The 18,319-nt window shown below is 49.0% G+C and overlaps 1 protein-coding gene across 7 annotated transcripts in view; it reads right to left on the minus strand.

The window, feature by feature from the left end:
- Positions 1-17,174, minus strand: part of LOC147642220 (initiator tRNA phosphoribosyl transferase family protein) — a 41,024-nt gene extending 23,850 nt beyond the window's left edge. For 4 of the 7 annotated variants that reach the window (XM_086803999.1, XM_086803974.1, XM_086803967.1 and 1 more), the window contains exon 1: positions 16,832-17,174. In XM_086803999.1, the coding sequence (XP_086660125.1) occupies positions 16,832-17,129 (298 nt within the window). In that variant the 5' untranslated portion in view covers positions 17,130-17,174. The remainder of the gene's footprint in view (positions 1-16,831) is intronic. The other 3 variants (XM_086804008.1, XM_086803983.1, XM_086803992.1) reach the window with 2 other exon arrangements.
- Positions 17,175-18,319: the final 1,145 nt, after the last annotated feature.

Consider the following 18,319-nt stretch of genomic DNA (forward strand, 5'->3'; position numbering starts at 1 on the left):
GCCATGGGCCACAGCCACTGGCGCCTGATCCGGGATTCTTGCAGCACACCGTGTGGGCAAATTCGCAGCCGCTCGGATGGGGACTACTCTCCATCCAAGCCGCTTGCAAAGGCCCGCCGTACGGCTGCGACAGCATCCACCTCAGCAGGGCATCCATGAGGATCATCTCATGGAATGTACAGGGCCTTGGCGGAGCACATTTTATACGCTATCGTGGTTGCTTGAGGCAGGAGCTTCAGAGATGCCTGGTTGGTGGCAGCATTGATATTTTGATGATGCAGGAGCACCACTTGGGTGAGAGCAGGATCCGGAGATATGGTTCGGTGATGCCTGGTAGATGGGACACTTTTTGGTCTGCAGGGTTTGGTCCTTTGGGTGGACAGGGAGGAGTATGCATGGTCATTGCAGATGTATGGCGGCAGGCCATTGTGGATCGAGGGATCATTGTGCCTGGTACGTCATTCTGAGGATGCATGATGAGCTATTGGGCGTGCTCAACGTCTATGCGCCCAATCATGCTAGTGCCAGAGCAGAGTTCTGGACCCAGGTTACGGATGCATTGCCAGAGGCCGCACATTGGTGTGTTGGGGGAGACTTCAACATGCTTGAGGACCCGGCAGATAGGGTGGGAGGCAGTCATGTTACAGTGCACGGCATGGAGCTTGCAGCTTGGGACCGGTTGTGCATGTCACTGAGGATCACTGATGCATGGCAGCATGGGGCTTTTTCCCGGTCTCAGGACAGTCTTAGTTTCTCCCGGTCGGATCGCCGGCAGGGAGGGACTAATCTATCACGGATTGATCGCTTTTATGTGGGCGACTGGTTAGGGGAGCGAGGGGGCTCCGTCGGCATTCTCGCTGGCACCTCATTTTCAGATCATGCGCCAGTTATCTTGACATTGGAGGAGAGGACACGGGAGCCCAGCTTGCAGTTGAGGATCCCAGAGAGGGTACTTACAGATCCCAGTCTCGCTGAGGACATTGAGAGGATCTGGCATGATAGTCAGTGCTCTGACCAGGATGCAGCGGGCCAGTGTGCCCAGGGACTCATCGATCTTAGCTCTTTTTTGCATGCTGCAGCTTTGACACGGTTGGGAGAGATTCGCGAGCGGGAGCATCGGCTGAGACGCAGCCTTGCTTCGCTACAGCGCCTTCAGGAGCAGCAGCCTGCATGTGAGTGGGTGGCGTCCCAGCTGAGCCAGGCACGCCAGGAGGTTTGAGAGATAGAGGAGCAGAGACATGAGTTTTACTATTGTCATCAGGCCTCTCAGTGGACGCAGCTTGGCGATAGAGTGACTGGAGAGTTTTTTGAGATCACTGGGCCCCGTCATGCGCGAGCAGGAGTCCGCCAGCTTGGTAGACCGGATGGATCGGTAGCTACTGCCGCTTCTTCTGAGCATTCGGAAGAAGCTTTTGTATTGGAGTACAGCTCGACTATCCTTGGCTGGGAGGGTGGTGGTGGCAAATCAGGTGCTGTTAGCGACCATGTGGTACATTACGTCTTGCTGGATCTTCTCGAGCTCTTGCATCAGCCAGGTACAGAGGCTGGTCAGGAACTTTCTGTGGTCTGGGCGGGACGGTCTGCCAGCTCGGGCAAAGGTTGCATGGGCAGTTATTACACTTCCGTTGGCTCAGGGAGGTTTGGGCATTATAGACCCAGTCGATCAGAGTAGAGCTTTATTGGGGAAGCTTATCGTTCGGGGTTGCTTCCAGGCGCTGAGCCTTGGAAAGAGCTCCTCTTGCAGCGGCTGCAGGCTCGGGCGCCCCCAGCAGGGGGCACTTGGGCACCAGAGATTCGCTGGATCTTTATAGAGATGAGGAGGACAGGCCTCAGTAGAGGATGGGAGGACAGATTTGCTTTGAGTATCCTGAGAGCTTGGGAGCTGCTGAGACCGGGGCTCTCTCAGCGACCTCCTCCTTGTGTTGAGGAGCGGGCCAGACAGCCGCTCATTTGGAGCCCAGCGGTTCGCACAGAGCAGGGTCATATGCTGGGTTCTGGGCCTCGGCTAGCCTGGGGGCCTTTAGCGGCAGGCCCAGCTCGTAGTTTTGGAGACTGGCAGGCCTTCTGCAGTCTACCAGAGGAGATCCAGGTGGAGAGGCTGAGTCACTTCAGAGGGGGGTTGATTATGAGGGATGATATTCAGGAGGCACTCACAGAGGAGTGGTTCACGCCTCTCGAGCCAGTGGCCCCACGGTGGATGGGAGCCTTTACACAGTTGGAGATCCTGATTGCTGTCAGAGCTTGCATTGAGGATGGCAGTTGCCTCTACTATGAGATTCAGGATGAGGGCAGACTCCAGAGAGTGGAGGTGGAGTCGCCTTTGGTTGCAGAGTGCACCTTTCAGAGGATTCGGGTAGTGGCCGCCGCTTCTCGGAAGTGGCATATTGATCCCAACCCTGCTGATGTGCTCCCGGATTGGCGCATATGGGCATATGCAGCGCACCCCTTGGCCCGGCTACAGTGGGACCCTGGGGAGTACGAGTGGCATGATCCTTATGCATCCCTTGAGGCCACAGAGATCACCTTTTTCCAGTATACTGTTCGGCTGGGGCGACATATTTTGACGGCGAGGAGGACGGTCTCTCCAGTGGCAGCGGGGCATTGGCGACTACAGGGACTCTCACAGGAGTTCCTGGAGGATTTTTGGGCTCGGCTCTGGGCTAGTCGACAGGCCCGCAGGATCTCGACTTTTCAGTGGCTGGTCGCCCACAGGGGCTCAGCAGTTGGTACTTGGCTTGTTTACAGCGGTCTTCCGGCGGCCTGCGTCCGATGCGGCCACCCTATGGAGACACAGAGACATTGCCTTTGGGATTGCCCTCAGGCGCAGCAGATTTGGCTGCGGATGCTGCGTATTCTGGCCCCCCTCTCTCCAGAGGGTATGTTTACGTGGGGTGCCGCTGCTTGGTCGACTTCGTCAGGGCCTATGAGATGGAGCAGGGCAGTCAGGCCATCAGATTTATTAGGGGCCAGCCTCGCCTGGTACCGGCACCGGATTTCTCGTCCGCCAGCTGGACACAGGAGAGGGATTTACGATGGGAGCTCCTCAGCAGCCTCACCATCTGGTTCACCTGGAGGGCCCGGTGCTTTACGGCCTTTGAGGGGAGATTGGAGCCACCAGCAGAGACTGTGCGGGGGATTTGGCAGGAGTTGATCCACACCCTGCGAGAACAGTACGACCGCATCCGGGGAGACTCGGATGAGGCGATCTTACGGCGCCAGGCCTTTCACACCACTTGGCGCTATGGCCCTTTCTACAGGATCCCCCCGTTGGCACTACAGGCCACCTGTTTGGCTCTTCCTGTTAGAAGTCATCTCCTGTCCAGTTTTATACACCAGGGCCTTTGTTGTGGGTGTGCCCGCCCTTATGAGGTGTTTTCCCATTTTTCCCCACTCTCCGCATTTTTCCCCTATTTTTTCCCATTTTTCTGAGGCTTGGGAGGGCTGCCAGATGATGCCAGGAGCACTCCAGTGCTAGCCCACTGGATGTTCATCAGTCGTGGGCTACTGGGCTGCTGGCCGACTGGATTTGATCAGTCGTGGGCACCTGTTTGCTGGCCGACTGCATTTATGCAGTCGTGGGTCTTTTCATCAGTCGTGGGCATTCCTTCTGCTGGCCGACTGCCCTCTATGGGAGGTATATATAGGACCCCAGCCCCCATACCTCATTTGTATCATTCCTCGGGATCTTCTTGTGTATATAGAGCAGAGTTACACGCCTACATCTCTCTCTCTCTTGTGCTGTTTTTCTGCCTGCGTTTTTTGCTCTTGTGTTCCCAGATTTGGTCATCATCTCCGCTGCATATTCTGACATGGTATCAGAGCCCTAGGCTCTAGATAGGTCTTGGGATTTGTGTGAGCAAGAGGGGGACTGTTTTGTGGCTGATTGGTGGACTGTTTTGGGCTGATCGGGAAGAGGAGAAGCAAGAGGAAGGCGGGCTGATTTGCTGGACAGCCACTTGCAGGTTTTAGTTCTTCTTTGTTCCCACCCACCCACCCTTTTCAGAGTACATCCCCGCTATGGCAGATCTGTTTGAGATGGCCGAGAGACATGTGAAGATCCCGACTCTCCCCATGTTCCCGGTGGACCGTCAGTTGAACGGGAGCAACTACGGCATATGGAAGGTGATGATGGAATCCGTTTTGGAGTCTTACGACCTCGTCGATTTCGTCGTTGTTGGTGTTCCACGGCCGGAAGTAGAGGAAGGGGAGTTACCGTCAATCCGAAAGGACCGGGAGGCCCAGACACAGATGTGGGATCGTGTCAACGCCAGGGTCCGTTCGTTTATTTTCCTCAGCTGCACACCACAGGTAATCAATCATGTAAAGCACATGACGCTGGCCAGAGGTATATGGCAGCATTTGGCCTCACTTTACAACAGGGTATCACTCATGAAGAGGATTTCCTTGGAAGTACAGATGCGGGTTATGAGCCCTGCAAAGTCGTCGACGATGAGGGAGCATATTAACAAGCTGCAGGCTCTTCAGCAGGAAGTTCTTCAGGCTGGGAAGGAGATATCGTCAGAGGACATGGCCATAACGTTGCTGTCACACTTGCCCTCTTCGTACTCAGCATTTTACTCGTCGTTGATTACTAGTGGCAGGCTCAGCACCATCACGTGGGAGGAGCTTGTGCCCATGGTCCTGGACCAGGAGGAGCGATTCACGAACCCTCCTCAGGGTGGAGGTTCGGAGGCCTTTACTGGCCAACAGTCGAAAGGCCGTAACTCGAGCAAAGGGAAGGCTTCATCGGAGAAGTCTTCTGAGAAGAAGTCCGACGCTGACCGCGAGAAGCTGAAGGCAGAGAGGACCTGTAATGATTGTGGCGAGAAAGGCCACTACTGGAGGCAGTGTCCCAAGCGGAAGACCGAGAAGGGTGAAGACTCCTCAGCAATCATGAAGACTCCGGCTTTTGTGCACCTAGAGGTGATGGACACCGATGCTTCATTTTCTTCAGGCAGGGAGGAGATTGGAGGACTCTCCGCAACAGATACTCGGGAGTGGATTCTCGATAGTGGTGCTTCCACGCACATGACTCCTTCCCGTTCCGGTTTACAGGATCTCTGCAGGCTTTCTGGTCATATTCTTACTGGGGATACGTCCACTATCCCAGTTCACAGTGAGGGCAGGATGGAGATAGTTCCCGATGGCAAAGGGGGGAAGCATTCCTCCCAGGTGTTGTATGTTCCGGCACTTGGTTTTCATCTGTTGTCAGTGCATCAGGTTTGCAAGACTGGCGTACGGGTGGAGTTTGATGAGCATTTTGTTGCTCTCCGGGACAAAGCAACAGGCCAAGTGGTTTGGGAAGGTGGAGTGGAGAATGAAGTCTACAGGCTTTCAGCACTCTCTCTCCCAGGTCCTCAAGATTGTGATGAGTGGCAGTGTGGTAATAGCTACTCAGGTGTGGATACGCTGCAGGTGCGGGCTTTCCGAGACCAGGTGGTGGATAGCTTGCCAGTAGATGGCAGCAGTTGGCAGGAACTTCCCAGTACTGATGTTGGTAGTTCTTGTGTTCGTGAGTCAGAGGAAGCTGAACAGGTCACTTATGCTCTGATGTCTCGTCGTGTTCGGGACATAGAACTTCCAGTAGTTGAGGATGTTCTTTCCACGGGGACCTTTCGGAAAGCCAGGCAGGTGACAGGTGCTTACTTGCAGAAGGAGGTGGTTTCTCCAGGCTTTGTGGTTCTGGATTCAGAGGGGGTGGTTGACAAGTTTCAGAAGGCCTTGCGTGGTCTTCAGAAGGTTTCCAGGACTTGCTTGTGCACCGTAACAGGTGTTGATCCTTGTGAGCAGTGTGATGTCTCTGTGACTCAGAAGCTGTATGGTTCATTGATCTGGTTGATGGACACCGGATTGGACGGGAGCTTCCTGATGAGGCGGTTGAGCTCATGGTTGCAGATGTCTCTTTGTGAGGCAGGATTGCGTTTCCTGTGGTTTCTGCAGCATGCGAAGGATCATGGACTCTTGTACACAGGAGGGGGATTGTTGGATGGAGTCCGACTCCGCGGTTGGAGTGACTCAGTTTTGGGAGGAGATCCGGACACGAGGGGATCTACTTCAGGGCCAGGAGCAGTTTTACGGAGCAGCAGGAGGAGGTTACATTGCAGGTTTGGGCTTCCATTGGAGGAACCCATGGTCATCCAGAGGCACTTTGTTCGTGAACAGATCGTTGTTGATGACATCTTGCTGGAGTTCTGTTCAACGGAGGACAGTACGGTGGACCTCTTCACGAAGTCGCTCTCAGGATTTGCTCAGACGGCACCCCAGCTCCCAGTGGTTGGTTTCACAGCCAGGAGCTGAGAGGGGGTGTTAGAAGTCATCTCCTGTCCAGTTTTATACACCAGGGCCTTTGTTGTGGGTGTGCCCACCCTTATGAGGTGTTTTTGTCAGAATCGATCCAGCGGAAGTTTGAATACACGTAGAGAGAGAGAAGTTGACGCAGAGAGAGAGAGAGAAAAGTTGACGAACAACGCTTGACCTTGATTAGCAATGAATAGATGATTAGATACAATAGTGGGCATGGGTATATATACCCTCAAAATGGAAATGGCCGACTTAGTTAGTTACGACTTTATTTCCACATGAGATACTCACTTTAACACCCTCTCTGTAGCTCATAGTGGACATAGATGAAGAAACCAAGTTGATGTAGATGCAACCATGGACACCTCAGTACCGGCCGGATACCGAATACACCTCGGAAAATGCACCAAACAACATGTCTCCTCAAGAAAATGCCATCTTGAGCTTTAGCTGCCACATAGAATAATGAATTGCAGACAACTCCACATCCATGATCCCCCATTCGTTGAACTGAGAACACATCACGTCCAAAAATCTCTGAATGCTTGAACTGTCACACACGACGCCCAAAATTCTGCTACACAATGAACAAGGAACTCATCCCATCCATAGTCTACTACCAATGAACTACGAACACATCACGTCCATAGATTTGTCAAGCTGTTCCATGCCAGATGCATGTGCCTTGAACTCCGACACACGGGTCCAAATCACCAAAACGGGAGCACAGACTGCCCCTCTCTGCCACTCACATGCCTCTCTCTGGCTAAAGCACGTGGTAGCATCCATCCACCAAGCTAGAATGCTGGAGCATGTGCCAGTGAAGTCCTCGCCACACCGGCAGACGCCGTAGCATCCCTCTTAGAATCACTGTCCCTGTCATCCTCGTCAGCTTTGCCTTTGCCTTTGTCATTTGTCGAGCCTTGAGCTTTAGCTTTGGATGTGCAATCCCGAGCCAAATGCCCTCGCTTTCCGCACTTATAACAACGGCTCCTAGACTTCTTATTGGATTCCGATGCAGCATGTGCCGATTCTACATCCTTCGGAACCCGAATCTTGCCTTGGGAAATGAGCACTGCTTCCTCCTCAATGAGAAAAGAGCTGAGATCATCAAATTCCAGCTTTTCCTTCGTGACTTGTAAGCGTAATGCCCTCGAGACCATCTCGTACTCCTCAGGCAACTTCGTAAGAACCAAGGCAGCTAACTGGGTACTAGTTAATGCACTATTCATAGCCGATAACTGATCATGGATAACCTTTGCCTTCATTAGAAGTGACTGCATAGAGGTCCCGGTTTCAAACTTGATGGAAAACAACTGGCCGAGAAGGGTTACTGCTCGCATTGTTGAGTCTCGATCAAACATTCCTGCAAGCTTTGACCACATTTCCTTGGCAGTCTTTAAAGTCTGAATGGCAGGGGAAATTTCCTTGGTGAGAGATTCTGCAATCGCCGACATCGCCTTCGCATTGTGGGCATCCCAATCCACAAGAGATTTGAGAAACTCCTCCTCCTGAAGACGTGTGAACCGATTGCTATCCCTTCGGGGACGTTCCTCCGAGCCATCAACAATGTCCCATAAGCCTTTTCTGCTAAACCACAGCCTCATGATCAAATTCCAATGCGCATAGTTGTCGCCATTCAGTTTGTCGTCCTTGCTCGAACACGGGAGTCCCATCTCGAAAACTCCGTCCACCTCTTCTCAGTCGACCCGGTCTGCCTGCTCCAAAGTTTGCCAAGCACAGAGAGCAGTAGTGTTTTAAGAAACGCTGGGCAGGGCGTGCTCCGATCACAATCGAGTCAAGAGGCAGTTGTCCAGCTCAGCGCTGGGTATGGTAATGTCCCCGAAAACGTAACATCTGCAGTCCCCGCCAAGAAAAAAACACTCCTTGCTGCCCAGAATATCCCACCACCAGCCGACTACCATCCAGCCGCTTCAACCGGTCGCCAACACCTTCGCCTCAACCGGCCGCCAACACCTTCGCTATTGTGCTCTGCCACTTCGCTATTGTGCTCTGCCACGCTGAAACGCTGCAGCAGCCACCTTCTCCAACTCCTCCGTGTGCCCAAGAATCAACGAGCACTCAGCTCTGATACCATGTCAGAATCGATCCAGCGGAAGTTTGAATACACGTAGAGAGAGAGAAGTTGACGCAGAGAGAGAGAGAGAGAAAAGTTGACGAACAACGCTTGACCTTGATTAGCAATGAATAGATGATTAGATACAATAGTGGGCATGGGTATATATACCCTCAAAATGGAAATGGCCGACTTAGTTAGTTACGACTTTATTTCCACATGAGATACTCACTTTAACAGTTTTCCCATTTTTCCCCACTCTCCGCATTTTTCCCCTATTTTTTCCCATTTTTCTGAGGCTTGGGAGGGCTGCCAGATGATGCCAGGAGCACTCCAGTGCTGGCCGACTGGATGTTCATCAGTCGTGGGCTACTGGGCTGCTGGCCGACTGGAGTTGATCAGTCGTGGGCACCTGTTTGCTGGCCGACTGCATTTATGCAGTCGTGGGTCTTTTCATCAGTCGTGGGCATTCCTTCTGCTGGCCGACTGCCCTCTATGGGAGGTATATATAGGACCCCAGCCCCCATACCTCATTTGTATCATTCCTCGGGATCTTCTTGTGTATATAGAGCAGAGTTACACGCCTACATCTCTCTCTCTCTTGTGCTGTTTTTCTGCCTGCGTTTTTTGCTCTTGTGTTCCCAGATTTGGTCATCATCTCCGCTGCATATTCTGACACTTCCCCCCCCCTATTGTATGATTTAGCCTCTCAGTTCTTTGTACTGATGCTTGTATTTTGCAGCACCTAGGGAGAGTCTCCCGGGCTGCCATGCTGTATTCACTGCTCTGTCTCTCTTATGAGCAGGCGAGATCTTTTGTAGCCCTACGGGCGTTTTTTATATAACTAATGAAAGGATCTTTTCTCGGAAAAAAAAAAAAAGACTGCATGCCTTTGTGTAGATTACAGGGCATTAAACAAACTCACCATCAAGAATAAGTTTCCTATGCCAAGGATAGCGTACATTTTGGAGCGTTTAGACGGTGCTAAGTTTTTCACTAAGATCAACCTCAAGAGTGGTTACCATCAGGTCCGCATTTTTGAAGCTGACATTCCAAAAACAACTTTTCGGACAGAGCGTGGTCACTACGAGTTCGTAGTCATGCCTTTTGGGCTTACAAATGCACCCGCAACCTTCATATTGGGAATTTTCGTAGTCCACATTGGGAAGTGTGTTTTCATATTCCTTAATGTCTAGAATTTTCGTAGTCCACATTGGGAAGTGTGTTTTCATATTCCTTGATGACATACTAGCTTCTCAGCCACTGCGGAGCGGCATGAGAAAGATGTGGAGAAAGTCTTGCAACTTTTGCGAGATAATCAGCTCTACATAAACGCCAAAAAGTCTGTCTTTGGTGTTAAAGAAGTTCAGTATTTGGGCTATATCATCGGTTCCGATGGGATTAGACTCAATCCATCAAAGGTTCAAGAAATCTTAGATTGGGACATTCCTAAGATCGCCCAAGAAATCCGCTCATTCGTAGGTCTTTGTCAGGCCTATCAGTTTTCCAACCTTGCAGCACCTCTTACCGACTTGCTCAAGGAGATGAAGACTCGCAAGCAGAAAGTCTCGCGCTTGATGCATTCCGTGCACTCCAGAAAGCCGCCTCAGAAGCGCCTGTATTAAAGTTAGCTTCTTGGAATGAACCTTTCGAGGTCATTACCGATGCAAGCAATGTAGCCATAGGTGCAGTTCTCCAGCAAGACAATAGACCCGTGGCATATTACAGTAGAAAGTTGGATGTCGCCGAAAAGAATTATTCGGTATATGACAAAGAGCTTTTGGGTGTGATCACAGCGCTCAAACATTGGAAGCCTTTTCTTTATGGACAGGTTTTCACAATGAAAACAGACCACCAAGCACTGAAGTGGTTTATTGGCCAAAGATGAGGCATGATGTCTATTCACATGTTCAAGCCTGTAAGATTTGTCAAAAAGTAAAGGTTCCACATACAAAGAAGGCTGGTTTACTTCACCCTTTGCCTATCCCCGACAGACCTTTCATCGACATATCTATGGACTTTGTAGGACCTCTACCAGCATCCACCGGATCCCGTAACACTCAATGTTTCACCATTGTGGATCGCTTTAGTATATTATGCATGCTCATCCCATGCAAGCATACGGCCACAGCCGAGGACGTAGCCCGTCTGTTTCTCAAGCATTGGTACCTAATTTGTGGTTTGCCTAGCACCATTACATCAGATAGAGATTCCAAGTTTACCTCGCATTTCTGGAGTGCATTATTTGAAAACTTTGGAACTAAGTTGCAGTTGTCTAGTGCATTCCATCCACAGACAGATGGCCAAACAGAAATTTATAACCAGTTGGCCTTTGATGTTCTCAAGTCATACTGTCATGACCAGCAATCCAAATGGGAATATTATCTTCCATTGGTCCAAGCTATCTTGAACGACACTCATTCATCCAGTGTCGAACGGACTCCATATGAAGCAACCTTTGGTCGCCATTTCTCTTCTCTTTTAACAAGATTGGCGTCTCCATCTCTAGAGGCTAATAAAACCACGAAAGCATTTTCCGAGATCATTGAGTCTGCCAAGGACCGCTTGACCAAAGCACAGGAAGCATATAGCAGATAGGCGAATAAGTCTAAACGAGATGTCCACTTCAAGGAAGGGAATTGGGTCTATTTGCGTATCATGAAACAAAGATTGAAACAAGTGGGCAAACGTTGTCCCAAGCTTTCATTCCGTAGTTTTGGCCCTTTTCCAATAGTTAAGAAGTTAAGTGATGTCTCCATGAAGTTAAAGTTACCTACCAGTTGGACGATGCATGATGTTTTCCATGTTTCTTGGCTAAAACCGTATGTTGGTCCAGAAGTGTTTGATGTGTCAGATGAACAGCAGCCAGACGAGGTGGATGAAGCAGAAGTCATCGAGCCCGAGCAGATCCTTCTTCATCGTTGGAAGCATGGTTTCGGTCGACGGTTACGTCAGTTCTATACGAAATTCCAAGATCAAGGTACCCACAAAGTCGTATGGCTAGACGAGGAGTTCTTTCAAGAGTACCCTCAGTTGTTGGCGGACTACTTGGAAGCCATGAACCTGCCGCCAAGCTAAGCAGGAGGGAATGTCACATCCACTCTGCACTCAGTGCATGGTGACAAGATGGCTCATCATCAGTAGTGCAACATCTGTACATTATTAGAACCCAGTAGGATGATATTTGTCGTATGCCGTGACCCCATTGTATATTCTCAGTCTAGGATAAGTCAGGCACGAGCTACGTAGGTCATTCCTCAGCCTTAGCGGGTCAGTCACTCAGTCAAGTCCCTTAACCCACTTGGAGAGAATCATTCATGCATGTAGAGACAGTAGAAGCCTTAGTGTTTGCATGTAGAGACAATAGAAGCCTTAGTGTTTGCATCAGAAAGCACTCTGCATTTTGCATAACATGCATTCATATGCCTGTGCATCACTTAGAACATCACAGAAGCCTTAGGAAATTAACTAGGATTTATCTGGTATTTTTTTCAATATTTTATAGTATTTTATTAGCATTTAATGCCATTTTTATGACAAAGTTTAATAACTTTATGTCCAGTCAGCCAACTTTGACCAACTCTCAACTAGTATAAATAGGCAAGCCTTGTGCTTAGTATTCCATTAAGAATCCAAGCGCCTTCTTCCTCAGCCCTAGGAGCATACCCTCGTGCAGCCAATAGTCCCCCCTTCACATCAGGCTTGCGTTTTGCCTCTTCAGCACCCCTAGGCATCATCGTTCAGCCTACAGCAGTCTACAGTCCATAAACGCAGCAGTACAGTCAGTCCCGGGCCAGTTTCCAGCAAGATCTCCTGCGTTTTCTGCATATACAGCAACCGGCCTGTGCACAGTACCCCCTAAAGTCCTGCGTTTTCAGTCTACATCAGTTCTCAGCCTTCCATTCATCATCCACATCTGCCCCAGCCATCTGGTGAAGGTAACACAGCATTTTCAGCATTCATTACATAGCTTAGAACAGTCCACTACAGTCCCTTCTCAGCCTCAGGTGTGCAGCCCTTCCTCATACCCTTGGGAAGAGTGCATAGGCTCGAGATCAGTTCATTGTGGTGTTTCTACAGCCGTGTTCAGATCAGCCAGGCTTCCGATCCTCCGAGATCTTGCGTTTGGCTTATCTACAGTCCACAGTCATTCTCTCTAAAGTAATAAAGCAAATACTATTCCGGTAACGGGATAGGGGGCCCTTCAGTGGGTAATTTGGGACCCAATCTGGTGTACAGTTCTCATGTCTCTCTCTCATATCTCTCTAAAGTTTGAAGCATTAAAGTGGATTGCTAAACTCGCGAAACTCAGGATACAGAAGACGGTGTGAGCATTTGTGTGACAGGATCCTCCAATACGAAGACTTCCGCTGCATGTTACACACATGTACCACTTCATCGCCATATCAGGTACCATCTGGCTGCCTACAGCAGGGGCTCATATCTACGTTTTCCTCTGCCGGTCCAAGCTGCCTTCTCTGCAGGGCTCACATCAGTCTTACATCAGGCTGTTCTTGGCGCTTACATCAGGCCTTCTTCTGCTCCACATCTGCGTTTTACTTCAGCATATGTCAGCGCCTACATCAGAGCATACATCAGCTTACATCAGCGCTTTGCTTCAGCAATCATCTGCGTTTTGCTGCAGCATACATCAACGCTATACATCAGCCCACAGGCCACATTTGCACTTACATCAAGCTTACGTCAGGGCTTATATCAGCGTTTATGTCAGCCTTACATCAGCGCATACATCAAGGCTCACATCAGCGTTTTCCTCAGCATATCTTGTGCGTTTTGTGGTATCAGAGCTATTGTGAGCAAAGGGATCGAAGACCTCCATAGCACATAGCATGGATCGTCTACCCGCACTCCCGAAGGACCGTTTCTTCTCACCAGAAGATGCTTCTCCAAACTCTGATCTAGACCACATAGGGAATGGGATTTCTTACTCAGTGGAGAATCCTTTTCAAGATCATACTTTGGGAGATGATCAACCCATGCACATCACCTCATCCACACCACCTTTGCCATCACGATCGCCCTCTCTGACTTTATCAGATTTTGATTCTAGAGGGGGATACATTCCTTCTGCCATTGTGTTTGTGTGGGACCCTGGCATACTTCATCTTCTCTCATGGTCCCCTTTTTGGCCTGAGAGGGGGTGTGAAGAAACAACACTTTTTCCAGCCCTAAAAATGGTGACCGACCAGGACCCCCCGCCCCCCCCCTTCACTATAGATAGCATTGCCTATACCTCATCACACATGTACCACTTCATCGCCATATCAAGTACCATCTGGCCGCCTACAGCAGGGGCTCATATCTGCGTTTTCCTCTGCTGGTCCAGGCTGCCTTCTGCAGGGCTCACATCAGCCTTACATCAGGCTGTTCTTGGCACTTACATCAGGCCTTCTTCTGCTCCACATCTGCGTTTTACTTCAGAATATGACAGCGCCTACATCAGAGCATACATCAGTGTTTATACATCAGCTTACATCAGTGCTTTGCTTCAGCAATCATCTGCGTTTTGCTGCGCTATACATCAGCCCACATCTGCGCTATACATCAGCCCACATCTGCGCTTACATCAGGCTTACGTAAGGGCTTATATCAGCGTTTATCTCAGCCTTACATCAGCGCATACATCAGGGCTCACATCAGCGTTTTCCTCAGCATATCTTGTGCGTTTTGGCACAGCCCTTGGGACAGCAGCCCTCTCTGCTCCACATCGGGACAGTAGCCCTCTCTGCTACATCAGGACAACAGCCCTCTCTGCTACAGGTACGCAGCACCCGTGTCACCACAGCTTGCACCCTCGGGACGGCAGCCCTCTCTGCTTCAGGTACGCAGCACCCGTGTCATCAGAGACTGCACCACCATCATCGTCATTGACGTTACCTTTTTTCGCTGCCACTATCACCTCGGAGTGCTTTGCCTCACATCGACACGAGCCTTCGTCATCGACCGTGCTTCAGCTCCGACGTCTTCTCTACTTCAGCATTGGTCTTCTTTGTGCTCAAAGTCACCTCTCATATGAGGGCTCTTGTACATATCTGCACTCACCCTTTTATATATATTCACTCACATATTTCATGCTATGTGGTTTTACTCTAATCTCTCGTATATCTGGTCCTTCCGTCCTTTTGCCCTCACATATAGCTGGCCAACAGCAATACTATTGACCAACTAGAAGCATTGGTGCATATATATACATGGATAGACAGATCCTCATATTCATCTGCTTTCCTCACTGCTTCACATAGCGTTTCTTTGTAGGTGAAGTGCTAGCCAGGAGCATACAGAGGTCCTGCTGAATGTCTAGACCAGTTGACGGTTGGAAGATTTGATACAATGACTTTGTATTGTGGTTCGATCCGAACACAGGGTGGACACAGTTCCACATGGTTTTAGGACTTTGGAGTCATGTAGATTTTCCACCTGTTCGATGATGGGGTGTAACCCATGGACATGTTAGTGAAATTTGAATTCATTCCAATTTGGTGAGGTGAAAAGAAGCTTTGAGGACATGGGGCATACGCAAAAATGCTTGCCCTAAAGTAGACGTGAGTATCTACCAGTTATATGTGAAAACACAATCCCCGTTCAGTATTAGATGAGGATTGGATAGAGGAGATCTTGTGGCTAGAATATTATACTGGAAGTACATGGCACTAGGACTTGTTTGTGCATTAGGTGGACTAGTGTTGCCGACAACTAATGCAGGATGCCATTTGGTATGACACCGATTCAGCTCTTGGATGAGAGTTGGATTGACACTACGTAATTGGACCTTTGTAGCAAGGTCTACAAAAGGAGTCTTACACTGGCCTAGGTAAGAGGCAGAATACTTGAGTAGAAGCTATGGACGCATGTCCGGATCTAAGGATTCACTTACATAGGCTTGTCTTCTTATGCATTCATGAGGACATGAATTGAACAGGAGGAGGGAAGTATATTATGTCCCGATAGGCCTAGCATTTGGATTAGGGTTAACCAAAGATTAGGGTTAACGGCTTAGCTAGGGAGTGGGGACCTGGAGTGTTCACACGTGGGCTAAGGGCGCTAGCAGGATGAGGTCTAGATTGGCTAAGTGCTTATACTTAATAGCCTAAAGCTAATAATGACTAAAAGCTTATAAATAAAGCAGGAAAGCTTATAAATAAAACAACAACCAATAATAGCCAAGTTATTGCTATATAAGTGACCTTGGCGACACTTATGAGTTATTGAGGTATCCACATGGTAGACAGGTGGGCATGGCCATGGAGCTGCAAGGTAGGTAGTTTGGCCTGGTGGTATGGGATGCTAGGTTGCAAGTAGGCTCGCGACAATCAAACCTCCGGTTCAGGGGTGGTTCGAAGCACTGAACCCATGGTTGGGTGGTGAGTCATCGCTACAACCTATTGCAGTCATGCGATGCGTACGATGTCGGGTCTATGAAACCTCATTAGGGTTTTGGTTCTAGGTCAGATACTCCTTGGGTGTGGTCTATAGAGGCCTTATAGGAACCCTACAAAATGTCAACCACTAGTCAGTTGACAAGAGCAGTCTCACGTGCCAACACACGGGTGTCCCCAGCACTGCTGGGCTTTACACACATACACATCGGAAATCTCGCATTCTCAATACTTGTATCTGGACATCCAGCCTCATTCATTAGAAAGGAGACCAGATGGTGACAGCAGCCTACCCACAGCCAAGCAAGCAAGGAGGGTTGCTCCATGGCCAACATTCTGTCATCAGCAATGTGGTGCTTGAGGGCATGGACCAAGCACACATATGAGCCATCCACATCAGCAGGGTTGCACCAACAGTCATCTTGAGAGTGCCCTGCCTCAAATTAGTGAGATGAAGTTATATGGATCAACTAGAGAAGTTGTATCTTGGATTAGGCAGGATTTTTCTGACTTTAGTCATCGAGGTCAATGAATCTTGGTTTTAGGGGTGAGAACGTCAGGACCGTAATTGATTGATGGTCAATTTGGCAAGTATTGTCTGGACCAAGGCCAAGCGAGCGTTAATGCCATTATGAAGCAAGCAGCTGAAGAAAGAGAGGGTTTAAAGGCCGAGCCAAGCTAGCCTATCGATGCGTATGCACAGGGACTAATGAGCAAGAGATAAGTGTGTGCACTCGTAAGCAAGAGATAAGTGTGTTTAATTGGGTTGGATGATTAATTCAACTCATGCCATGCTAGTGTGTCACATCGTGTTCACGTTTGCTTTTCTTGGAGCCTTGTTTGCTATTTTGCGTTGTCTTCTCGTTAGGGTTTGGCTGGGGAGCCCTAACATTTTGGGCGACTCGTCAAGTTTCCACCTGAACTATGAAAGAAAACACAGCAAGAGAGGGGAAGACAACCCTAGAGAAAGCCCTGGAAAAACCTCGGAGGAGAAAGAAACCCTTAAGTAATCACGGAACACATAAACCCTAAAGACACAGAAAAAGAGAAAGCACACCGGCGAGATGGGCAACATGCATGTTGAGGCGGGTCGGATTGAAGGACCAGTTGCCGCTGTGACCATCCGTGGACTTGAAGTAGCAGGTTGCGTGGAATGAGGGGAAGTACCAGAGGCCGCATCGAAGGTTGGCCAGCAAGGGAAGCTCCGGCCACAGGCCCCGGATCTCGCCCACGAACTCAGAGTCCTGGTAGATAGAGCGCAGGGAATTGTTGAGCGACTGCTGCTCCCTCTTCTTGATCTTCCGAGAGACCTTGTAGATGCTGTTGGTGAACTCCTCCTCCATCGCGACAGCCATGATGAACACACACACTCTCTCTCTCACACACCCCCCTCCCCTCTTTCTACAGCTCTCTCTCACACATTAATTAAACTCTCTCTCTCTCACACATTAATTAATTAAACTCTCTCTCTCTCACACATTAATTAAACTACTCACACTTTCTCTCCAAACTACTCAAACACTTTTTTATATCAATAATAACTATATATATATATATATATATATATATATACTCTCACACACATTTATTAAACTACTAAAACACTTTCTCTCCAAACTACTCAAACACTTTTTTACATCAATAATAATTATATATATATATATATATAATTAAACTTGGATGATGTCCAAAAGTACTGAAGTACAGCAAAGTAGAACCTAAACTTCCTTACAGACCTCTACAAATCACTTTTGTCTTCATTTTAAATGTTACAAAGAAAATCCCATCTCTCCTTCTCCATCAAAAACCAAGAATGCTCCCAAGATATCTGATAGCCTAGCAAGATATAGGCCTCCATCATTGCTTCAGTAGTGCAGTCTCTAGGGGATTGCTTTTCCAACATCCCCCCTTCTTGCACCATATCTTTACAGTGGGTCTGGTTCCCATTGGGCTCTCTATAAAGGCAACAAAAGTGTGATCAGCTTGCTTTTCTTTACGATACCATCTCTGAGTTCTCAGGCCGAATTTGGGGAGTCTCTTCTTCCCTTCCCACCAACACCTCACCTGTAGCATACAAATCAGCATTAGGAGTTCACTCCCAATATGATTGAAGCTTCACCAAAACCAAGGCAGGAGTCAGACGATGTTCCTCTGCAGATTCAGTAACAACACATCCAACTCAGCACATCTCAGCTTATTCACATTGCATACAGATCAGCACATGCACACACACTTATGCATCAAGTCTGACTCTTGCAAACCAGTACATGAGACCTTCATAAAAATAATGGCATTCCTGTTAGACCAAATTTCCCACATAATACAAGCTCTGATGATGTTAAATAGCAACCCAACATGTTTATCCACTGAGGAACCATTTACCTAAAATCCAGTCCCCCCAGAATGTTTGAATGCCCAAGCTCTTCTCAATCCATTTAGACAACTTTGACCAGGTTCCTCTGATTGTTGGTGGGCAGTCCCAAAAAGCATGTTTACCATCTTCAACAGATGATCTGCACTTGGGGCAGATACCACTAGAGATACT

Source organism: Cibotium barometz, chromosome 1 (genome assembly GCF_041138505.1).
Source record: "Cibotium barometz isolate CiBa-2024 chromosome 1, ASM4113850v1, whole genome shotgun sequence".
Lineage (NCBI taxonomy): Eukaryota > Viridiplantae > Streptophyta > Polypodiopsida > Cyatheales > Cibotiaceae > Cibotium > Cibotium barometz.